The sequence below is a fragment of the Crocuta crocuta genome, unplaced genomic scaffold, assembly GCF_008692635.1.
Source record: "Crocuta crocuta isolate KB4526 unplaced genomic scaffold, BGI_CrCroc_1.0 scaffold17, whole genome shotgun sequence".
Taxonomy (NCBI): Eukaryota; Metazoa; Chordata; class Mammalia; order Carnivora; family Hyaenidae; genus Crocuta; species Crocuta crocuta.
In genome coordinates this window covers 2,035,416-2,054,400 of record NW_027532041.1, presented here as the reverse complement: position 1 = coordinate 2,054,400, position 18,985 = coordinate 2,035,416, and the positions used below count along the sequence as shown (strand labels likewise).

At 34.9% G+C, this 18,985-nt stretch overlaps 1 protein-coding gene across 12 annotated transcripts in view; it reads left to right on the top strand.

The window, feature by feature from the left end:
- Positions 1-18,760, top strand: part of MIER1 (MIER1 transcriptional regulator) — a 59,426-nt gene extending 40,666 nt beyond the window's left edge. For 7 of the 12 annotated variants that reach the window (XM_077776298.1, XM_077776302.1, XM_077776301.1 and 4 more), the window contains 6 exons: positions 3,476-3,627; positions 4,735-4,816; positions 6,027-6,142; positions 9,187-9,314; positions 13,391-13,530; positions 15,816-18,760. In XM_077776298.1, the coding sequence (XP_077632424.1) occupies positions 3,476-3,627; positions 4,735-4,816; positions 6,027-6,142; positions 9,187-9,314; positions 13,391-13,530; positions 15,816-16,144 (947 nt within the window). In that variant the 3' untranslated portion in view covers positions 16,145-18,760. The remainder of the gene's footprint in view (positions 1-3,475; positions 3,628-4,734; positions 4,817-6,026; positions 6,143-9,186; positions 9,315-13,390; positions 13,531-15,815) is intronic. The other 5 variants (XM_077776309.1, XM_077776300.1, XM_077776304.1 and 2 more) reach the window with 3 other exon arrangements.
- The last annotated feature ends 225 nt before the right edge of the window (positions 18,761-18,985 follow it).

Here is an 18,985-nt window from a genome sequence, read left to right as displayed (position 1 = left end):
TAGTGAATAGCAAAGGACCACATAAATCTTTGTTTTTAATGAACATTTGACGTATTACTGATTCTGAAGTTACTTCCTAAAAAATGTACACATGCATTATTCTTACTTGATGATAATAATATTGTTGAAAAGGCAGTTCATTTAGCCTGTACATAGGAAAGGCTTAGCTAGACAACTTAAAATTTATGTCATTAATCACAGTGTATCCTTTTATGAACATGGTGTAAACCTCATTATTTTACCATAGCTGATTATGGACTAGCATTTTCATCCTCATGATACATTGATTAGACTGAATTTTTATTTCAGCATTAAAAATAGAGTAACACTTTTTACTCTGAAAACTGAAAGTGAATAAATATAAATTTATTCATTGGGAATTAATTTCCTGGACTGAAAAAGTCTGTGGTTTTGTGGTGGTAGTTTGTGGACTTTCTACAACCCCTCCCCCCCCAACCACCACCACACACACAGTGAACTTTGTTAACTTATTCTGACAACCCATTTTGCCCATTTTATTTGAAAAGCTTAATTTGTTACTTAAAATGCCATAATAAGCACTTCCCTAGGTAACTTGAATACACTAGGTGTGTTCCTGCCTTTGGAATGCTTTCACTTACTTATAATCACATGTAAATTATATCTTCTGTAATATAAGGTGGGTATATTTGTGGTTGCTTATTTAAAAATTCTAATATCTAGGCTTGGTAGTTCATTTAAAATGATACAGTTTCAGAAGATGCTGTTACATTTCAGTGATGTAATCTTGCAAATCTAGCATTCTTATGTCCTTTTATGTAATTATAATAAAATGTTTCTTTTTGTTATTTTATAGTTTTCATATTTATAGGTGGTGTTTTTCATCTGTATTTTAGTGTGTTTTATTGTAGTAGTGGATTTCTGATTTTCTGATCTCTTGGCATTTAGTTCTGCAACAGTCATTTAACAAAAGTTAGCTGTTGTTGCCTGTTTTATTTAGATCATAGTCAAAAGTCCATATTTTATTTGGAGTGTAAACTTAAGTGAAAAATAATTTGGTCTTTTTCTGGAACCAGTGAAGGCAGTATGGTTTATTCTCTGTGGAAATGCTGATTGTTCTTATCTGGGATACTTTTTTAGTATGTTGTCATTGTATAAAATGAGGTGTTGTATTCTCAGAGTCAGCCTGTCTGGCTGTCTTGTTACAGTTCTAGGGGTCTGGCTTGTCATTTGGCACCATCTGGTGATGTTTGTGTACTCAGCTTAAATAGGATATCTCTATATCCTGTGGCTATCTGGAACTTAACAGAATGATTCCAGAAGTATCTTTCATGTCACTGTGCTTGTTTCATAGGCCCAGTATGGATGTATTTAAGTGGGAGAACCACTGGGGACTCAGGGACTCACCACTTTCCATCTTTCTTAGGGCTTCTTGTAAGGCCTTATCCATACTCCATCCATCAGTCTTAGGAACATGAAAAGTGTAGTCTTCCCCACTCCCTCCTTCAGTGAACAGAGGTTAAGCAGAGAACAAAAATCAATAGTAGTATATCCAAATTCACGTTATCCTGACAGTTTTACTGTATTTACGATTTAGAGTTTCACTAAGATTGTACCAGCAGGCTACAGAAGGAATGAGGTTTACTAAGGAAGACTTTCTAGAGATTATCTGTGTACTTTAAAGAAGAGTATCTGTTTTGGGAAACAGAAAGGTAGAACAGTATTTTAAAGTGTATGTGTGTAGTGGGGGTGTGGAGTGAGACAAGGTAATTTATATGAAAACACACAGTGCCTGGGGCGCCTGGGTGGCTTAGTCGGTTAGGCGTCCGACTTTCACTTAGGTCATGATCTCGCGGTTCGTGGGTTCGAGCCCCGCGTCGGGCTCTGTGCTGACTGCCAGCTCAGAGCCTGGAGCCTATTTCAGAGTCTGTGTCTCCCTCTCTCTCTGACCCTCCCCTGCTCACGCTGTCTTTCTCTCTCCTAGAAATAAATAAAAATATTAAAAAAAAAACAAAAACACAGTGCCAGGTACATAGGAGATGCTTAATTAGCTGTTAATTCCTTTCATTTTTATTTTTTTAATGTTTATTTTTGAAAGAGAGAGACACAGAGTGAGTGCGGGAGGAGCAGAGAGCAAGGGAGACGCAGAATCTGAGGCTGGTTCTAGGCTCTGAGCTGTCAGCACAGAGCCCGACAGAGGGTCTCGAACTCACAAACTATGCGGTTATGACCTGAGCCGAAGTTGGATGCTTAACTGACTGAGCCACCCAGGTGCCCTACTGTTAATTCCTTTTTTTAATAACACAAGGAACTTTGACACTATCAGTTATCCTCTGTCTCTTAAATACAGAGGTTTTTTTTTTTTTAAGCTGGTTCTTTCCTACTGGCATTTAAGTGATTGTCTCCTCTGTTTAAAAACCACTAAGACCAAAAACTGTCTTCAGTTCTACCTCCTCTCAGGCTGTACCTTAAAACCAAACTTTTCAAGAGTCCTCTACTTTATTTCTTCCTCTTCTGTTTACTCTTCAGTCCTCTCCAGTGGGGCCCCAGCTTCCATTTCTTCACAGAAACAGCTCTTAAAACTTACCCCTCCTTGTTAGTAAGTCCATCATACCTTTTTCAGTTTTCATGCTGTTCACTGAACAGCATTTGGCCATCAGTTCTAGCACTCCTTGAAGCATTTTTGCCCCCAGTAGTGATGGTGTCATATGTGTTAATTTTTCTCTCTGACTCTTCCTTAGTTTTTTTGTCTATGTTTCCATCTTCCTGTCAGTTACATTTGCACAGGGCTCTCGTCTTAGGTTTTCCCCCTTTCCTTTCATCTTTTAAATTGTGATGAGGTTTCAACTTTAGTTTTACTATAATGGAAATTCTGATGAAAATGAAATGCTTTTTTTTTTTAAAAAAAGAAAAGACTTGTTTTATGAAAATGATTTATGTTTATTATATTTTCAAGCTTCATAGAAAATTATATAAAATAAAAAATTACCCTAAACTTTACCATCAAGAAATAAGCAGTGTTAATTAATATTTGGTGAGCATTTTTTTAGACCTCTCATTTAAAAAATAATAATAATAGCTAACATCCACTGAACTTTAATATGTGCCAGAATTGTTTTAGAGTACTTTAAATCTTTACAACCCAACATGATAGTGTTGTTATCCCCATTTCACAGATGATTCAGAGAGAAGAGAAGTAACTTGTCCAAGGTCATATACATAGTACATGGTGGTAGTGATGCTGTTCAAACCAAGAGAGCTTGGACTTGGGTAAATTCAAGCTAAGTCAGCTTGGCTGTGAAAGAGTTATAAAATTGCTTGAATCACTTAGGCTATAAATATGGCCCAAGAATGAAGTTAGGCAAGTCCTAGGACCATGTTGTACCTCTCACTTCTCAACATGTTGGTTCATAAGTGTGAATAATTTGTTTAATGTTAGTATTTTAACACAAACAAGTTTTGGCATTTTTTTTAACATTATGTTTTCCTAATTTAGTATATGAAAACGATGATCAGCTTCTGTGGGACCCTGAGTACTTACCGGAAGATAAAGTGATTATATTTCTTAAGGATGCATCTAGACGAACAGGTGATGAGAAAGGTGTAGAAGCAATTCCTGAAGGATCTCACATAAAAGACAATGAACAGGTACATGATTAAGAAGTAACCTAACATTACAGAATGAATGGGTCATGGGGATTAAAGGTATAGCATAAGGAATATAGTCAATAATAGCATTATATGGGGACACTTGTGGGCATAGCACAGTGTGTACAGTTGTCCAGCCACTATGTTGTACACCTGAAACTAATGTAACATTGTGTGCCAACCATACTTCAGTTTAAAAAAATAAATAACTTGCAGTTTTCCCCAAATAAATTGTCTACGTTTATAGATGTAAAAGCTGTCACGTTCAGTGTTATGATATCCACCAAAATTTCCATAATGTCATCAACAGGGAATCAGCAATAGCTAATATGTTACACACTCACATCATTAGTATAATTTCAGCTAAAATAAAAATGATATGTCATTTTCCCTATTATATATACTTTTTATTCAAAATTTTGGAGTTCCTTTGGATATCCCTGAGAGTCTGTGGATATCATCAACTTGAGAATATATATCTGGGATAATGTTTTAAGGATATGGTAGACAAGTTGCCTACAAGTGAACCTAATGACAGCAGTTCTTTTTTTTTTTTCCACTTTCATAAGTCAATGCTTTTCTTTTCTCATTTGTTTTAGAGTAGGAGCTGCAAAAAGCCAAAAAAAGGGTTTGTGATTTTTACAAAATAGTTTTTTTATTTTTAAATTTCTGAGATATGGCTGCCAAGTTAGAGTATTTGCTTACTATTTTCTATGTATTCAGAAGTGTTTAATTATCAGGATGGAATTTGTTTTTTTATTTTTTTTATTTTTGTTTGTTTATTTTGGAGAGAGAGAAGGAGACACACAGAATCTGAAGCAGGCTCCAGGCTCTAAGCGGTCATCACAGAGCCCAACGTGGGGCTCAGACTCACAAACCACGAGACCATGACCTGAGCCGAAGTTGGACACTCAACCAACTGAGCCACCCAAGCACCCCGGAATTTGTTTTTCTTTAGTGTTCTCTGTGTTGCATTCACTAGAATTACTTGTCTTCCAGAAATGATGAACACAAACACTGGATTCAGGAAAAGCTTTTACTTAAGAAATTGTAGCCTTGAATTGTTTATAGTCTGGGTTACATATTGAAGTCTTTTTGTTTTTCTAGGCGTTATACGAATTAGTTAAATGCAATTTTGACACAGAAGAAGCACTGAGAAGATTAAGATTTAATGTAAAAGCAGCTAGAGGTAAATAATAAATTTTTACTTGTTTTCATGACTTAGCAGAAATTTAAAACTTAAGATCTTCAGTCTGCATAGGTATAATAATAATGATCTTTCTCAATTCAGTAAGTGGTGAATAACAACTTGTAACATATCAAATAACTTGTGTCTAACACAAGCATTATGGGAGATGGGATTAAATTTGGTTCTTCTTTATGGGAAAATAAGGCCATTAAAAAACACAATGCCTTTCAATTTCAAGGCATTTTTTAAAATACTTTTTATCTATTTATTTTGAGAGAGAGAGGGCATGCATTCATGCATGCATGCAGGAGGAGCAGAGAGAAAGGGAGAGGGCATTCCAAGCAGGCTCTGTACTGCCAGCACAGAGACCAGCACAGGGCTCAGTTGCACAGACCTTAAGCTCATGACCTGAGCTGAAGTCAAGAGTTGGATGCTTAACCAGCTGAGCCACCCAGGTGCCCTTAAAGGCATTTTTAAGAAGTATTTTTTTATTTCATCTTGTGAATAGCCCTGTGAGCTATGGAGTGTGATAGTTGTTATCTTTAGTTTCAAACTGATGAGACTGAGGTCTCCGAACTGAAGTCCCTTTGCTGGCTCCCATTGTGCTTCACTAAGAACACTATATGTTATCATATAACAAATGGAAGATATTCATTCAACAAAAATGGGAAGGCCTACTAGGTTCTGAGGACATTATAAAGTCCCTGCTCTCATAGCACTTAGAACCTTGGTAGAGAAGCTGAAAAATAGTTATGAGTTCTTCCAAGGAGAATTAGAAGGTGCAATTCAAATTTATTGCAGTAAGACTTAACCTAATGTGGGGAAAGGGTGAGGCTGTTAGGGAAAGCTTTTAGAACAAAGGGGTATTTTGCGGAGATGTAAACAACTTAGGTGAAAAGGGTGAAGCAGGAAGTAAGTATAGACAAAGGGAAATAGCATTAAAGTTACAAAGAATGTAGTGAATTTAAGGAATTGAAAGGTAGCTAGTCTAGTTAGGTAATAAAGGAGAAAGTGACCCAAGTTGAAATTAGAGAATTAGGGACCAAGTCTTCCAAATTTTTATTAAATACAGAGTTTTTGTCACTTTATCTTTTGCAACCATCAGTAATAGTGCTCAGGAGTAAAACACTGCCCTTATTGTTACTAGAAACTTAACATTTTTATTAGTAACTGGTTATCTGCAATATTTGGGGGAATATTGCTTTAACAGTTTTCCCACCCATTTTGTCAGAGGAATTATCTGTTTGGACAGAAGAAGAGTGTAGAAATTTTGAACAAGGGCTGAAGGCCTATGGAAAGGATTTTCATTTGATTCAGGCTAATAAAGTAAGTAATGATCTATGTTCTCTTTATACAAAGCTATTTAGTTAACCCAGATCATCTTAAAGCAATTATTTTCTAATATTAAAGGTTCTATAAAGAACGTTTTACTATGTTAGTTTTTGGGAATTATAAGCATGCCTAGACTTTTCTGGCATATATTTACTAAGTGACTGTTTTCAGTACATGATGTTAGACGACTTTAAGAATTGGACTGATTTACAAATATGTTTATCAACCTCTGGGTAGGATATGTGTATATAATGTAATTATTTAAAGCTATTTTCCATAAACTTGTGACAGATTGTCTTAAAGGAGGGTTTTTAAGTTAATTTTGAAAGTTTAAAACATTTCTAGCATGACATTATTTATAATTAAAACATTTTTGCATTTAAGTCCTGAGTGTCTAAAATCAGAAACTTAATATTTAATATGGTGTTAATTAGATTTAATCTTCTAGAAGAATATCTCAATAAATCAGCTTTATTGTACATTATAATTTGATAATTGTATTTAACATTCATTTATCATTCCGTATTGATAATATCGACTATACAGTGTCAGTGTATACCCAAAAGAACTGCATAATTACTTGCACTGTTTGGGAAATTAGGATATGCAAAATTAAAATCTCAAGAGTTGAACTGGAAGCCAGTAAGGAATTTCTAGACTTATATAAATATCACATTTTTAGCAAATAGAAATGGCAAGGACCTTGGCATTACATGTTTCCTTAAAGATAGCATCTAAGTTTTGTGTGATGGCTTGTCTAGGATGATGTTGAAAGTATCTGGGTTTACATGGGCTTATTTATGTCTGAGTTCTAAATAGTCTGTCACCACATTCTTCTTACATCTCTGAATGTGACTGGATAGAGTTTACTTAATTTGTTTTACTCTATATTTAACAGTATATTTTATGTTCTATAAAGAGTTGCTTATAAGTCTGAATTTTTCTTAATTTTGTTGTGCAAAACTAGCTTACTCTTGATTATCTTGTTACATTTTGGCATTTGACATCAGATATAAAACTACTAATAAAAGAGAAATTTTGAGTCATAGCATTGGTGTCAAAAATGTATCCTACCTCTTAATGTTGTGTCCAAATGGACTGATTACCTCCAGCACAGGCCATATTCTATGAAAGGAGTGCATTATGCTAATGTGACTAGATACATATGTTTATGACTGTAAAAAATATATACATTGTTTCATGATTGAATGGGACATTTTTGGATATGAGTTTTCCAGCATTGCTGCTTAAATTGAAACCAAACCATGCTGTATTACCTATGGAGGGGACCCCTGGAGTGGCAAGCTGGTATAACAACCAGCAGCAGCAGCCCTCCAGAAATCCCTCTTTTAAGAAGTAAGAACCTATTAGGGGACTATAAACTACTAGTCAATAAAGCCTCTAATATAGTATTGAAAATAAGACCTTGATTTCTTTGTTTTGGATAGTGATATTTCAATGTTCCAGACGTCAGCTGACCTATCTATACCTAATATACTATAGTGAACAAAAAAGAGGACAGTAATTTCTTTAAGAAGAAAAAGAAAACATTAAGTAAAACAGTGAAAACATTAAGACTTTGTTTTTATACCTGAAATTGAAGTTTGGATCTTAATCATAAGTTCTGTGTAGGGTTAGTTTATTGAAGATTTTTCAGAATATTAACTTTGCATGCCCCAAAATACCTTTTCAGTCTTTGCTTTCAAAAAAGTACAGTTGACTTGGCTGATACCTGTATAGAAATAAGGATTCTAAAGGAGACAAAAAAAAAAAAAAAACACCTTGAGAAGATGATAAAAACAAAATCAAAATACCTTGATATCTTTCAGTCTTAGAGAAGCATGGGCTAAACTTGTAAAGTGCAAGCATTTGGGGAAGAAAGAAAAATACATCGAGTAGTGAAATGAGGATGTCATCAAATTGACTTTAGGTGCAGTCAGTCCTACAGGATACTTACTTCAAGATTAGACATTTATAGGTTAAAGCAATATGTCTTGCATCTCAACACTTAGCAGAAACCTTTTTTTTATTTTAAACTCCTAGTATTTTATTATATACATCAACCTTAGCTTTCCAAGCTAACTAAGCATTGAAAAAGGGGGATGTTGTCCACATAATTTGTCTCATTGGTGTTGAACGTTTATGTAGGGGAGCCATTCAGTCTCATAGATAGGTATAGCACCTGTTACTGAAGTAACTTAGTAAGCAAAGAATTAGCATTGGCATTATTATACCTTTCAACTCATTATGAATGAATATTCTCAACCATTTAGAAAGTAAAATAACTGAGTCTGGATCACCAGTGAGACCTCTAAGAGAATCTTTTAAATGGTAATTGAAAAGTAGACTCCCTAGGTAATCTGTGAATAAAAGTATACTGGCTGTAACATTAATTATAATTAAATGCCACTTCCAGATATTTTCAATAGGGAAGTGTTTATTTGTATAGTAAATTAAGATGCTTTTATTTATTTTAAAATTTTTAATGTTTTATTTATTTCTGAGAGAAGAGAGAGAGAGAGTGTGAGCAGGGGAGGGGCAGAGAGAGAGGGAGACACAGAATCTGAAGCAGGCTCCAGGCTCTGAGCTGTCAGTACAGAGTCCGACTTGAGGCTCAAACCGACAAACCGTGAGATCATGACCTGAGCCGAAGTCGGACACTTAACTGACTGAGCCACCCAGGCGCCCTTTATTTATTTATTTTAATGTTTATTTTTGAGGGGGCGGCCGCAAAGTGCAAGCAGGGGAGGAGCAGAGAAAGAGGGAGACACAGAATCTGAAGCAGGCTCCAGGCTTTGAGCCATCAGCACAGAGCCCTGCGCAGGGCTTGAACTCAAACCATGCATGAGATCATGACCTGAGCTGAAGTTGGACTCTTAACTGAGCCACCCAGGCACCCCAAATTAAGATGCTTTTAAAAAGCATAATGCTAAAATACCTGAAGACTTGTTGCCACTGTATTATTTCTCTCCATTTTTCATGAAATAACTCCTTTAAGGAGGAGATGATTCTTAAAAACAAGTGTTTTTTTCTTATAGGTTCGAACAAGGTCAGTTGGTGAATGTGTAGCATTTTATTATATGTGGAAAAAATCTGAACGTTACGATTTCTTTGCTCAGCAAACGCGATTTGGAAAAAAGAAATATAACCTTCATCCTGGTGTAACGTGAGTTTATTTTTTTTCTGTCAAGTCATATTTTTGCTCTTGAATTTTTCTTGAGAAAACTGTGATTTTTTTTTAGAATCTTCTTTTTTCACTAGGATAAGAGTTTACATTAAAGTTATCCAGTTTTAGACATCTCTTCACAGAGCATTTAGGCTTCAGTGCCTTATGAAACATTATAAACTACAATTCATAATACTTGAGACAATAAATACATCAAGGCAAATGTTAGTGTATTTCAGGAGAGTAAGTAGATCAGAATAGATGGTAAAGCATGTTTTTGTTAACTTCTGTTCCATTCAGTATAAGCACATAGTTTTTATCTAATAATACTGTGAGCACAGTGAGCACAGAAAAGAAACTCTTCAAAAACTATGGGGCTTACTGCCTCATAGAATCTCCTTAAAGAATGGAAATTAGTATTTTTCCTTGTCTGACCTACTTTCGATCCCAGGAACCAAAATAAGATTTGGGTATAGATGATATAAAAGGGAAAAGACACAGAGAGAGAAAATAAATCAGGTCAAATTTCATTTTCTTCCCTTTTACCTGATTTCCTGAAACCTTTCCTCCAACAGAAATAATATATAATAGTCATGCAACTTCGTCTGACTCCTAGTGATACAGGGAGTATGGGTTGTTACATGTCTTTATGTAAAATGCCTCGTATGTCTGGATCAGTCTCCATGCACCAAAGCTGAGCCTTATTTAGTCTAGCTTTGGAAAAAACTGTCCCTGCTGCTGCTAGGAGTTTACTTAAGTACATAGAGTATTGAATGAACCCTTCATGTCATGGGAGTTCTTCTAAAATGCTGATGAATTGTTCAGGTGGATTTAACTTTACCATTCTATCCTTGATTATTTCTTGCAGTTTATAGAATTTTAAAAAATGCTAAGTTGTGATTTCATTTGGTCAGTGTGCACCAGTAAAGTTCTCAGGGCTGGCCAAATAACTGCCTTTGAAAGATGTGCTTACATGCATATTTGATTGTGCTTTTAAAACTCCTAGGCTGGACTGCTTCTGGTAATGTTCATTTACAGGTTATCTGCTACTTACTTCCCTAGAGGATCATACACTCTAAAACTCCAAAGCAAAATTATCTAAAAGGGAGTAATAGGTATGATTGCCCCTGGAAATCATGGGGCATTGGACTCTGCCTCATCCCCCATTATTCAAAGCTCATGATGCCTAGGGTGGAATTTCATACAAAGTATTCCAAATTTTATCTAATTGCTTGATGTTATAAATTTATAGTTAAATTTTCTTGATTTATTGCTAGTATTTGAGGTATGATGACGTAGAATGAGATACAGCTATCTAGTCTTCAGAGTATACCTTAGTCACTATTTTCAAGCTATTCTGTAGGGAAAAGCCATAGTAACATCTTTCATTTTTTTCACCCATTTCAGAAATATTGTTCACACACGACCTACAGGCAATCTGTCGTCACCAGCAGTAAGAACATAAGAATTGCCATGCTGGGTCAGACCCATGGTTCATCCAGTTTTCTCTTTCAAAAAGCATCACCAAGAGAAGTGTTGTGGGCTGGCTTAGTTGGTCCTCTGTGCTGTCAAGCTCAACAGGTTAGGTAGGGATGTGCTGCCAAACATTTTAGTTTCTCTAATAATCTCTCCATAGCTTCTGGAAACTTTTTTGAAGATACTTATATCTACAACCTTGATTCCTCTTAAGGTTAAGTATTCTGTAGGTGGAGTAGCCACAGTTAAAAGTAGTCCCATATCATCTCTTTTCTCATGGTTTTTAAGATTTTACAGTGCCCCCTGGTGTAATGGTATGAAGTGAACAAATGTGTTATTATCCCTAGGCGAAAATTGTTTGTGGGCTTCGGTTAAGTTCCTTCTCTGTGTTCCATAGTTGTTTTTTAATTGAACCAACTGTAATTTTTTAATCCTACTTACCCCTTTTAGTTATGTTACATGTTCTGTAAGAAGCTGTGACCAGACGGTACGTTATTTCCCTAAGGGGAGAAATTGTGGTTTTCGGTAAAGGAGTAGATTCTTTTCTAGTTTGTTTCCAGGACCTCCTTCTGTTAGTAGTTGCACTTTGCACAGAACGTTAAGTTATTAGAAATTTGAATGTATTTTTTCATCTTTTTAGTCAAAATCCATAGTTCAAGCACATCCTGAAAGTTATTTGTTCGTTTTTCTGTTACATTTTTACCTTCCAATTTATTCACCAGAATGAAGCACCATTTGCCACTTTCATGCCTTATAAACCGCCTCTGCAAGATCCTACTACAGATTCTCTCTACTCACTACCTGGAAGATTTAGTAGCCATATGCAAATTAGAGATTTTACTGCTAATATTTTTTTTTTTAAGTAAAAATTAACCCAGCACAACTCTGATTACTTGAATGCTATTCCAACCTCCTGGATGGCTGACCTGACTTCTTCCTTAAGCATTATGGGTGCCATTAATTTTTAAGAAGTAATAGTAATACAATACCATTGTAACATCCAGTCAACTCTAGCTTCCTTTGCTTGGCTTTTAACAATCCTCCATTATCCATTCCCACCATACCAAATTTATTTCCAACAGTTCGTCATCATGTATCATCTGTTCTTATTTAGTCATAGCTTCTGTAATCCCTTTGGCATCAGTACTCATTTCTGTTTCTTTGTGCTTCCAATTCATTACATAATTGTTCTGGAATTATGATGAATGGCGTAAAGCTGGAGGGGACTTAAAGATCATCAAATTTAATTCCCTCCATTTATAGAGGAGGAAAATAAGGCCTAAAATGTTACACTGATACGTGTTTTGTACCTCAGACTGTTGGAAGCTTTACATCCCTAGGTTTATTATATCCCCATAACCCAGGGGACAGTCTGATATGTCGTTTGATATTATAACTGGAATTAATAGTCTGTTGTAGACTGTTACCACAGACTTTCAGTAAAATCCTAAGCCTTTCCACTGTTGCCTTCTTACTTGCTCAGAAATTCTAAAAATTTGTCTTAATGTTTCTATTATAATTATTGTGAGCTTCTACTCTGTGCTATGCACAACTTAGGCCAGGTGGTGTGGTGATGACCAAAAGACCAAAATTCCTGCCTTTAGGGAGTTAGTTAAGTGCAGATATTAGCATACTTTCTCTGTAAAGAGTTAGGAGAGTAAATATCTTAGGCTTTGCAGGCCTTAAATTCTCTTGCAACGACACAGCTCTGCTATTGTACAGAAGCAGTCTTAGATACTATGCTCACAGGCCACAGTTTAAAGACCTTTATTCTAGTGACTTAATAGCACTTCATAGTTTATAAAACACTTCCCAACACATACCTTTTGCAACAACCCTGTGTGGTAAACACATACATGATTTTATATAGGTAAAGACACTAAGCTTTCAGATATGAGTATTTAGCTCAGATCTTCTGACCCAACCCAAAGTCACTTAGTACAGCTCTCCTCCCATACCATATAGTTCAGGAATGACTTAGGGAAGAAGTGAGCACACCTCTCATGATATACTGGTAGGCAGGGATAGCAGATATCTGCTATTATATAGCAGATAATAATAATCCTTATTAGCAGATAAGGAACTTAGTGAGCTTTTTATGGCTCAAATTTAGCAAAAAGATAATACACCAGGTATCCAGGAAAGTTCAGGGAAATGATTCATTGGTAGGCCCTAATTTGTCTTTGAAGTATTGCTGTAGCCATCAGAGTCTTGAGGAGCTTTAAAATTCCAATCTGTGTTTATTCAGAAATTCTTTTGTACTCCATCTGATTGGCGGCATCCCTGTCTCTTCACTTACAGATCCTCTGATTTTAGTTGGGCCACTCTGAGCACTTGCTTGTAGTTTTAAAGGTTTTAAAGCTTCCTATAGGTCTGTAGAAGTTTTCTAGTTTAAAAGCCTTTATGCACTTTCCCAACAAACGTAACGAAAAAGAGCTTTCCATTTAAATGTTCAGATCCTGATGGGATAGATGAGGCACTAGAATGAATGTAAGTGCAAATTAGGACATATTTGTTAATAAAGCCTTCTAAATTTAACCTCAGTTTTAATTTTCAGCTTTTTTAAATATAAGAAGGTAACTTTTATTATTTCTTTGAAGGGATTACATGGATCGTCTTCTAGATGAAAGTGAAAGTGCTGCTTCTAGTCGGGCACCATCCCCTCCCCCAACTGCCTCAAACAGTAGTAACAGCCAGTCTGAGAAAGAAGATGGCACTATAAGCAACAGTAATCAGAATGGTAAGCACCCAAAGAAACTCGTCTGTTTGTTCCTAATGAAGGGCACTTGTCTTTAGCAGCATGGGCAATTCAGTTTGGGTTTGGATTAAACTTCCAAAGCAGAAGTTAAAAATAATAATTGTCAATACTCATGGCACATACATAATATGAGCATACATACATAAGTTTAATAAAAATATACTATCAGTAGTGACCTTTTCTTTGAAGGAATTTATTCTTCTTGAGAAGCATGTATTAGTCATTTGGGATGCTTGGATGAAAGTATTCTTGCTAACTGTTAGACCACAACTCCAGCACCAATTTCACATCAGAAGTACACAGATATTTATGAAATATGTTGAGTGTGTCATACTTCATCAGGAAAGTCCTTTTAAACATTTGGTGAAAAGAAGTAGATAACAAGGGCTTGAATAGTTTTCTTTTTGATAGTGTAATAACCTTGAAGGATGAGAAAAGATAAAGCAGGAGTCAGGCTCTGCATTAATAATTCTGCAGAAACATTTCTATTTTTATCCCTGTGAGAAAGAAGTAAATGGCATTCGATTACATTTGAGGTTCCGGTAATGTTCTTGTTTAAAATCTATAATGGACCAAAGATCACTGTGTTGATAAGTAAGACCTAGTCAGAAAATTATTTTGACTTCTGTAATTAAAACAACCCTTCCACTCCTCTTAAGGAGGAAGCTGGTGAGGTAGAGACCAGCTCCGCACACCTGTATTCTGATGTAAGAGTTAGGGGAGGGCCAAGGAGAGCTAACCTCGCCTACAGAAGCCAGAAGAGGAACACAGAGACAGTTCCTTCTTCTGACTTCTGGTCTCACACTGGCACTGCTGAAACAAATATATTTTGTTCATTTAATGACCCCTCTCTGTTCCCTCACTACTTCCCCCTAAGAACAAAGCATACAAACAGAAAAGAGGACCCAGCAGCCATTTCCTGGTCTAAAAAGGTTCAGGGACATGTTGTCTGATGCTCTCCTGAAGTGTAGAGTAAGAAGCTAAGACTCTGATCTTAGGACTGGGGGATAGAAGCTCAGGGATGCATACAGTTGATACTATTTTGGTCTTTTCCCTGTTTGTTCGTAACACCAAGTAAATTTTTTTTTCTTTTTTAACCATTTGATGAAAACATGCAGTTTGACCTAAGAAGGTATATATAAATCATAAGTTTTTCAGTAGCCCAGAAGCCATTCACCTCAGTTCCTATAATCAAGATTCCTGGGTTTTTCAAGGAAAGGAAGGAATTCACAAATTTAGTTATCTTTCTTTCGTGAGGGGCTTAGTGTCTTGAAATCTAGTTATTTTTTACCTACTCACAGTGGTCACGTAGCTCTTTGGGCTTTACTATAACAGAATTGTTCCTTCTACATCATGGTGCGTAATTGCCAAATGCACATATGGTTTGAGTGCACTTTTGAGTTAGGGAAATAGAATATCTTCTTTGACCAAAATCTAGTATTTGAGGCTCATCCTTTATACTGAATATTTTTCAGATAATTAAAAGTTAATTATCTCCAGTGGCGCATTCTGTATTTTACATTAAATGTCTCCAAAACGTTTACTCCATTTTGCAGTCAAGTCTAACATGCCCTTTTCATGGTTACTTTTATTAGAATAATTATTCTTCTCTTACCTATTATGGAGGCATTTGTGTTTGCTTTTATCACTTTCAAATGTATGTTTGGACAGTGTAAGCATTACTTTTTTAACACGGTGGCAGATGATTTAAATCCATTTAGATAAATATGTGATCTTTACCCTTAAAACACAATACCCATGGATTCACTTACATTAAGAATGAAAAAGTCTTGTCATTTTATATGGCAGTAGAAAACTCAATCTTCTAAGGAATGTAAATCTTTTTTCACATAGTTTTAGAAAGTTATAACCATTTTGCTAAATCTAATAATTTGTGCATATCTTTGCTTTATCTTAGACTGCCGGGTCCGGTGCTTATTTGTTGTCACATAATACCAGCATGCTTCTAATATATGCCAAATTCTGTTAATCCTTTACGTTTATAATTTAATCTTCACAGCAACCCTGTAAGGTTAATCTCTTATTACCCTCATTGTCCATGTGATGAAACTGAGGTGCACAGAATGTAAATAAGTTTTGCCAAACGTTACGCAGTTGCTAAGTAGAGCCAGAGTTTAGACCATATGTATATATAGATTTGATCCCTCTCATCCTTGACAAAAAGCTTTCACAGTAGCTGTTTTAGAATAGTTTACAAATTTAGCTTTTTAATACTAGCAGTTTCACTTACATTTCTTCCAATGTAGGGGTGTCATCTAACGGACCAGGTGAAATGTTGAACAAAGAAGAAATAAAAGCTGAAGGGTTACACGTGAATGGCCCAACAGGTGGAAATAAGAAACCACTTCATGCAGACGTAGATACTAATGGTTATGAAACAGATAACCTTACCACTGACCCAAAACTTGTCCATATGACTGCAAGAAATGAAAATGATTTTGATGAAAAAAATGAGAGACCTGCCAAAAGGCGAAGGGTAAACAGCAATGGAAAAGAAAGTCCAGGTTCTTCTGAATTCTTCCAGGAAGCAATGTCACATGGAAAATTTGAAGAACTTGAGAACACCGATGACTAAATTTTAGACTTATTTTACTTTCTTTGGAGTAAAATCTGGTTTGACTAAAATTTTCAGGGTTGATGGGTTACCTTAAAAAGTTGATTTTCTTGAAACAGTTGGTTAAAATTTGAAAATTTGAGATGAGTTCTGATTTTAGTAAGTAAGATTTCATAATTCTGCCCTTTGTAGACTTTTTACTTCAAAAGTGTAAAGATCCTGTTAAGGCTATCACATACAGTTTAGTAAATTTGAATGAACTATGGAAATATCTGTACCTTCTCATTTGATGTATTAATCTTAAAAGCTCACTACAGGTACTTTTTGCTTAGTTTGATGGCAGAGAAGAAAAAAACCCAGGTTCTAATTTCTGTTTAACACCAGTTTTTCTGAGTTTCTTGAAATGTCTTCTTTTCTAAGAGACATTTTCTCTCCATACAAATTGAGTGTCATTATTAAGGAAACCCTTATGAATCCTGAAAGTTATGCTGGCATGATTTTTTATATATAGAAGTTTTAAAATAAACCAAGTCAGGTTTGTATATGTAAAATTGTTGACATCAATGATGTCTTTCCATATTCTTATCTGGGCTTAAGAAATACATTCTGTATTTTTCCAGATTCTTTGTAGCCTTTGAAAGATTTTTACAGTACATATGTCTTGACTGAGCTGTCCTTTCTTAATACAAAAGCTTGTATAATTTTCTTAACTTGTACAGTTGGTAAACTTTTATGAGAGGAATTGATATTCTGAGTCTGTCAGCTTTCATTTTATTTTGCTAAGGTTTTTCTAATGAATTTTTAAGTGTTTGTGTAGTAACTAAGTCATGTTTCTTATACAGGTGGTAAAAGCATTCATAAAGGATTGTGAAAATTTGTTTTTTCAGATTTCTACTTAAGGACAAATAGTTTGAGAATTCTGAAATTAAGCATGATACCTAGATTGCATCGTTTGTTTTGCGTTTGCTATAATTTTCAAAATTATTTTTGAAGCAAGATGAAAGTTTAATGTTAGTTTAAGTGCTTAAATGTATCATGCTGACCAGAATCCTGTTCGGTTATTTTTATATGCATTATAAAATTTCCCATTTTTGCATTAACTAAACAGGGGAAAAGGTCAAGCAATATTTAGATATTGGCACACACAAGGAGTTGGCAGATAACAATACTGATTTTATGTGGAAAAAGTGATGAAGTTGAGTGTACATCCATTGCTCTATGTGATTACAAACAGGATCATCTTTTTGCATAGCTTTTCAAGAGTGCCATTTTATTTTTAGTGCAAAATTCTTGTTAAAAATGTAGTTTTATACAGCTGATAGACCAACCTATATCCAAACTTTTATAAAAGATTATTAACTATTCTTGTTTTTTTTCACAGGCATATCCCAAATGCTTCTACCAATTCATTTTCAGCCATCAGTTCAAGAGCCAATGCCTTTTTAAAATAAATCTGTGGTCTTGTTTTTAATGGCTCAACTGTTGAATACAATTGAGTAAAGGTTTGCACTGAGAAATTATGGTTTAGGCCTTACCCCCATGAAGTATTACTATTAACGTATGTTCAGAACTGCTTCCTTCCACCAATGTGAACAACTCTTTTCCCTAAACAGTGTTAAAAAGCCACTTGACAACACTTGACTTCATATAATGTACATCACTGTTTTTACGTACGTATCCAAGTAAATCAGAGTTTTGGGTGGAACTGTTAAGAAGCCTGAATTTTTTTTTGTTTTGTTTTACCCTACAACATTTAATTTATCCAGAGTGGCAGCTTTAGCAGATGGTCACAATCCACTTTCTAAATCAGTTTTTATTACACAAATCCAAAGTATCCTAGCTCCAGCTCTTTGTCAAAGATGGTCTATAGAAGTGTTTCAAATGAAATAGTGACGCTATACTTTTTAAGTTGTTGCAATTTTAGAGATGCTATTTTCACCTTTTTCAAAAGATGCATTTTGTTTGCAGGTTTGTGAAGTTCTTGGAAACTAATATTACAAGAACATTTTAGTAAATTCTCAGGCATGTTTGCAAATATGGCACATGTATACATGTTAGGAAATTTTACTTTTCTTAATCTTATCTTTTTAAAGTATACCTAATAAAAGACATTCCACTATTATAATACATAATGCTCAGCCTTTCATGAAGAAATATTTAATTGTATTTGTGTTTATACAGGTATTTCACACAGTACTTTGTTCTTCATAATGCAGCCACTATAACTTGATAAGTCATTGCACTACTTTAAAATTTTTAGTAATATCATGAATTTGTTTTAAGATTTAGTACATTTCATAACTCTTGAACTCTTAACCTGCATTGGGAAAAGACTTTAATAGTTACTTAGTTTCCCCCACCCCATACCCACCACCCTCAACAAAGCACTATCATTTTCATTTGAAATGGTATTCTGTTTTATGATGTGTTTTCAAATAGAGTTCAGAATCTGCAACTCAGTTCAACACAAATCTGTTGAGCTTTAAAATGTATCTGAATATTTAAATAGGCATTTAAAATTATGAATTAGAGGTTTTTAAATTTATGCATAGTAATTTTGCACTGTAAAATAATTCCCTTTCCCCATTCCCTGTCTGCCATTCTGAATATGCTTATTAAAATATTTTTTTAAACATACTTGTCTACATAATGCCGTGTGAATGATTTTCATTAGATTGATTCACTAGCTTTTAAGTACAGATTTAAGTGTATATAATACATAGTGTTTACAAAATAGGTATAATCTCTGGCCGTTCTTCTAGATCTATCACATAAACTAGTGTTTGAGTGGCTTCTGGTCCCTTTGACCTCATCTTAAATGATGTATTTTTGTCTTCTTTTTTTTCCTCCTAGGAGATCTTT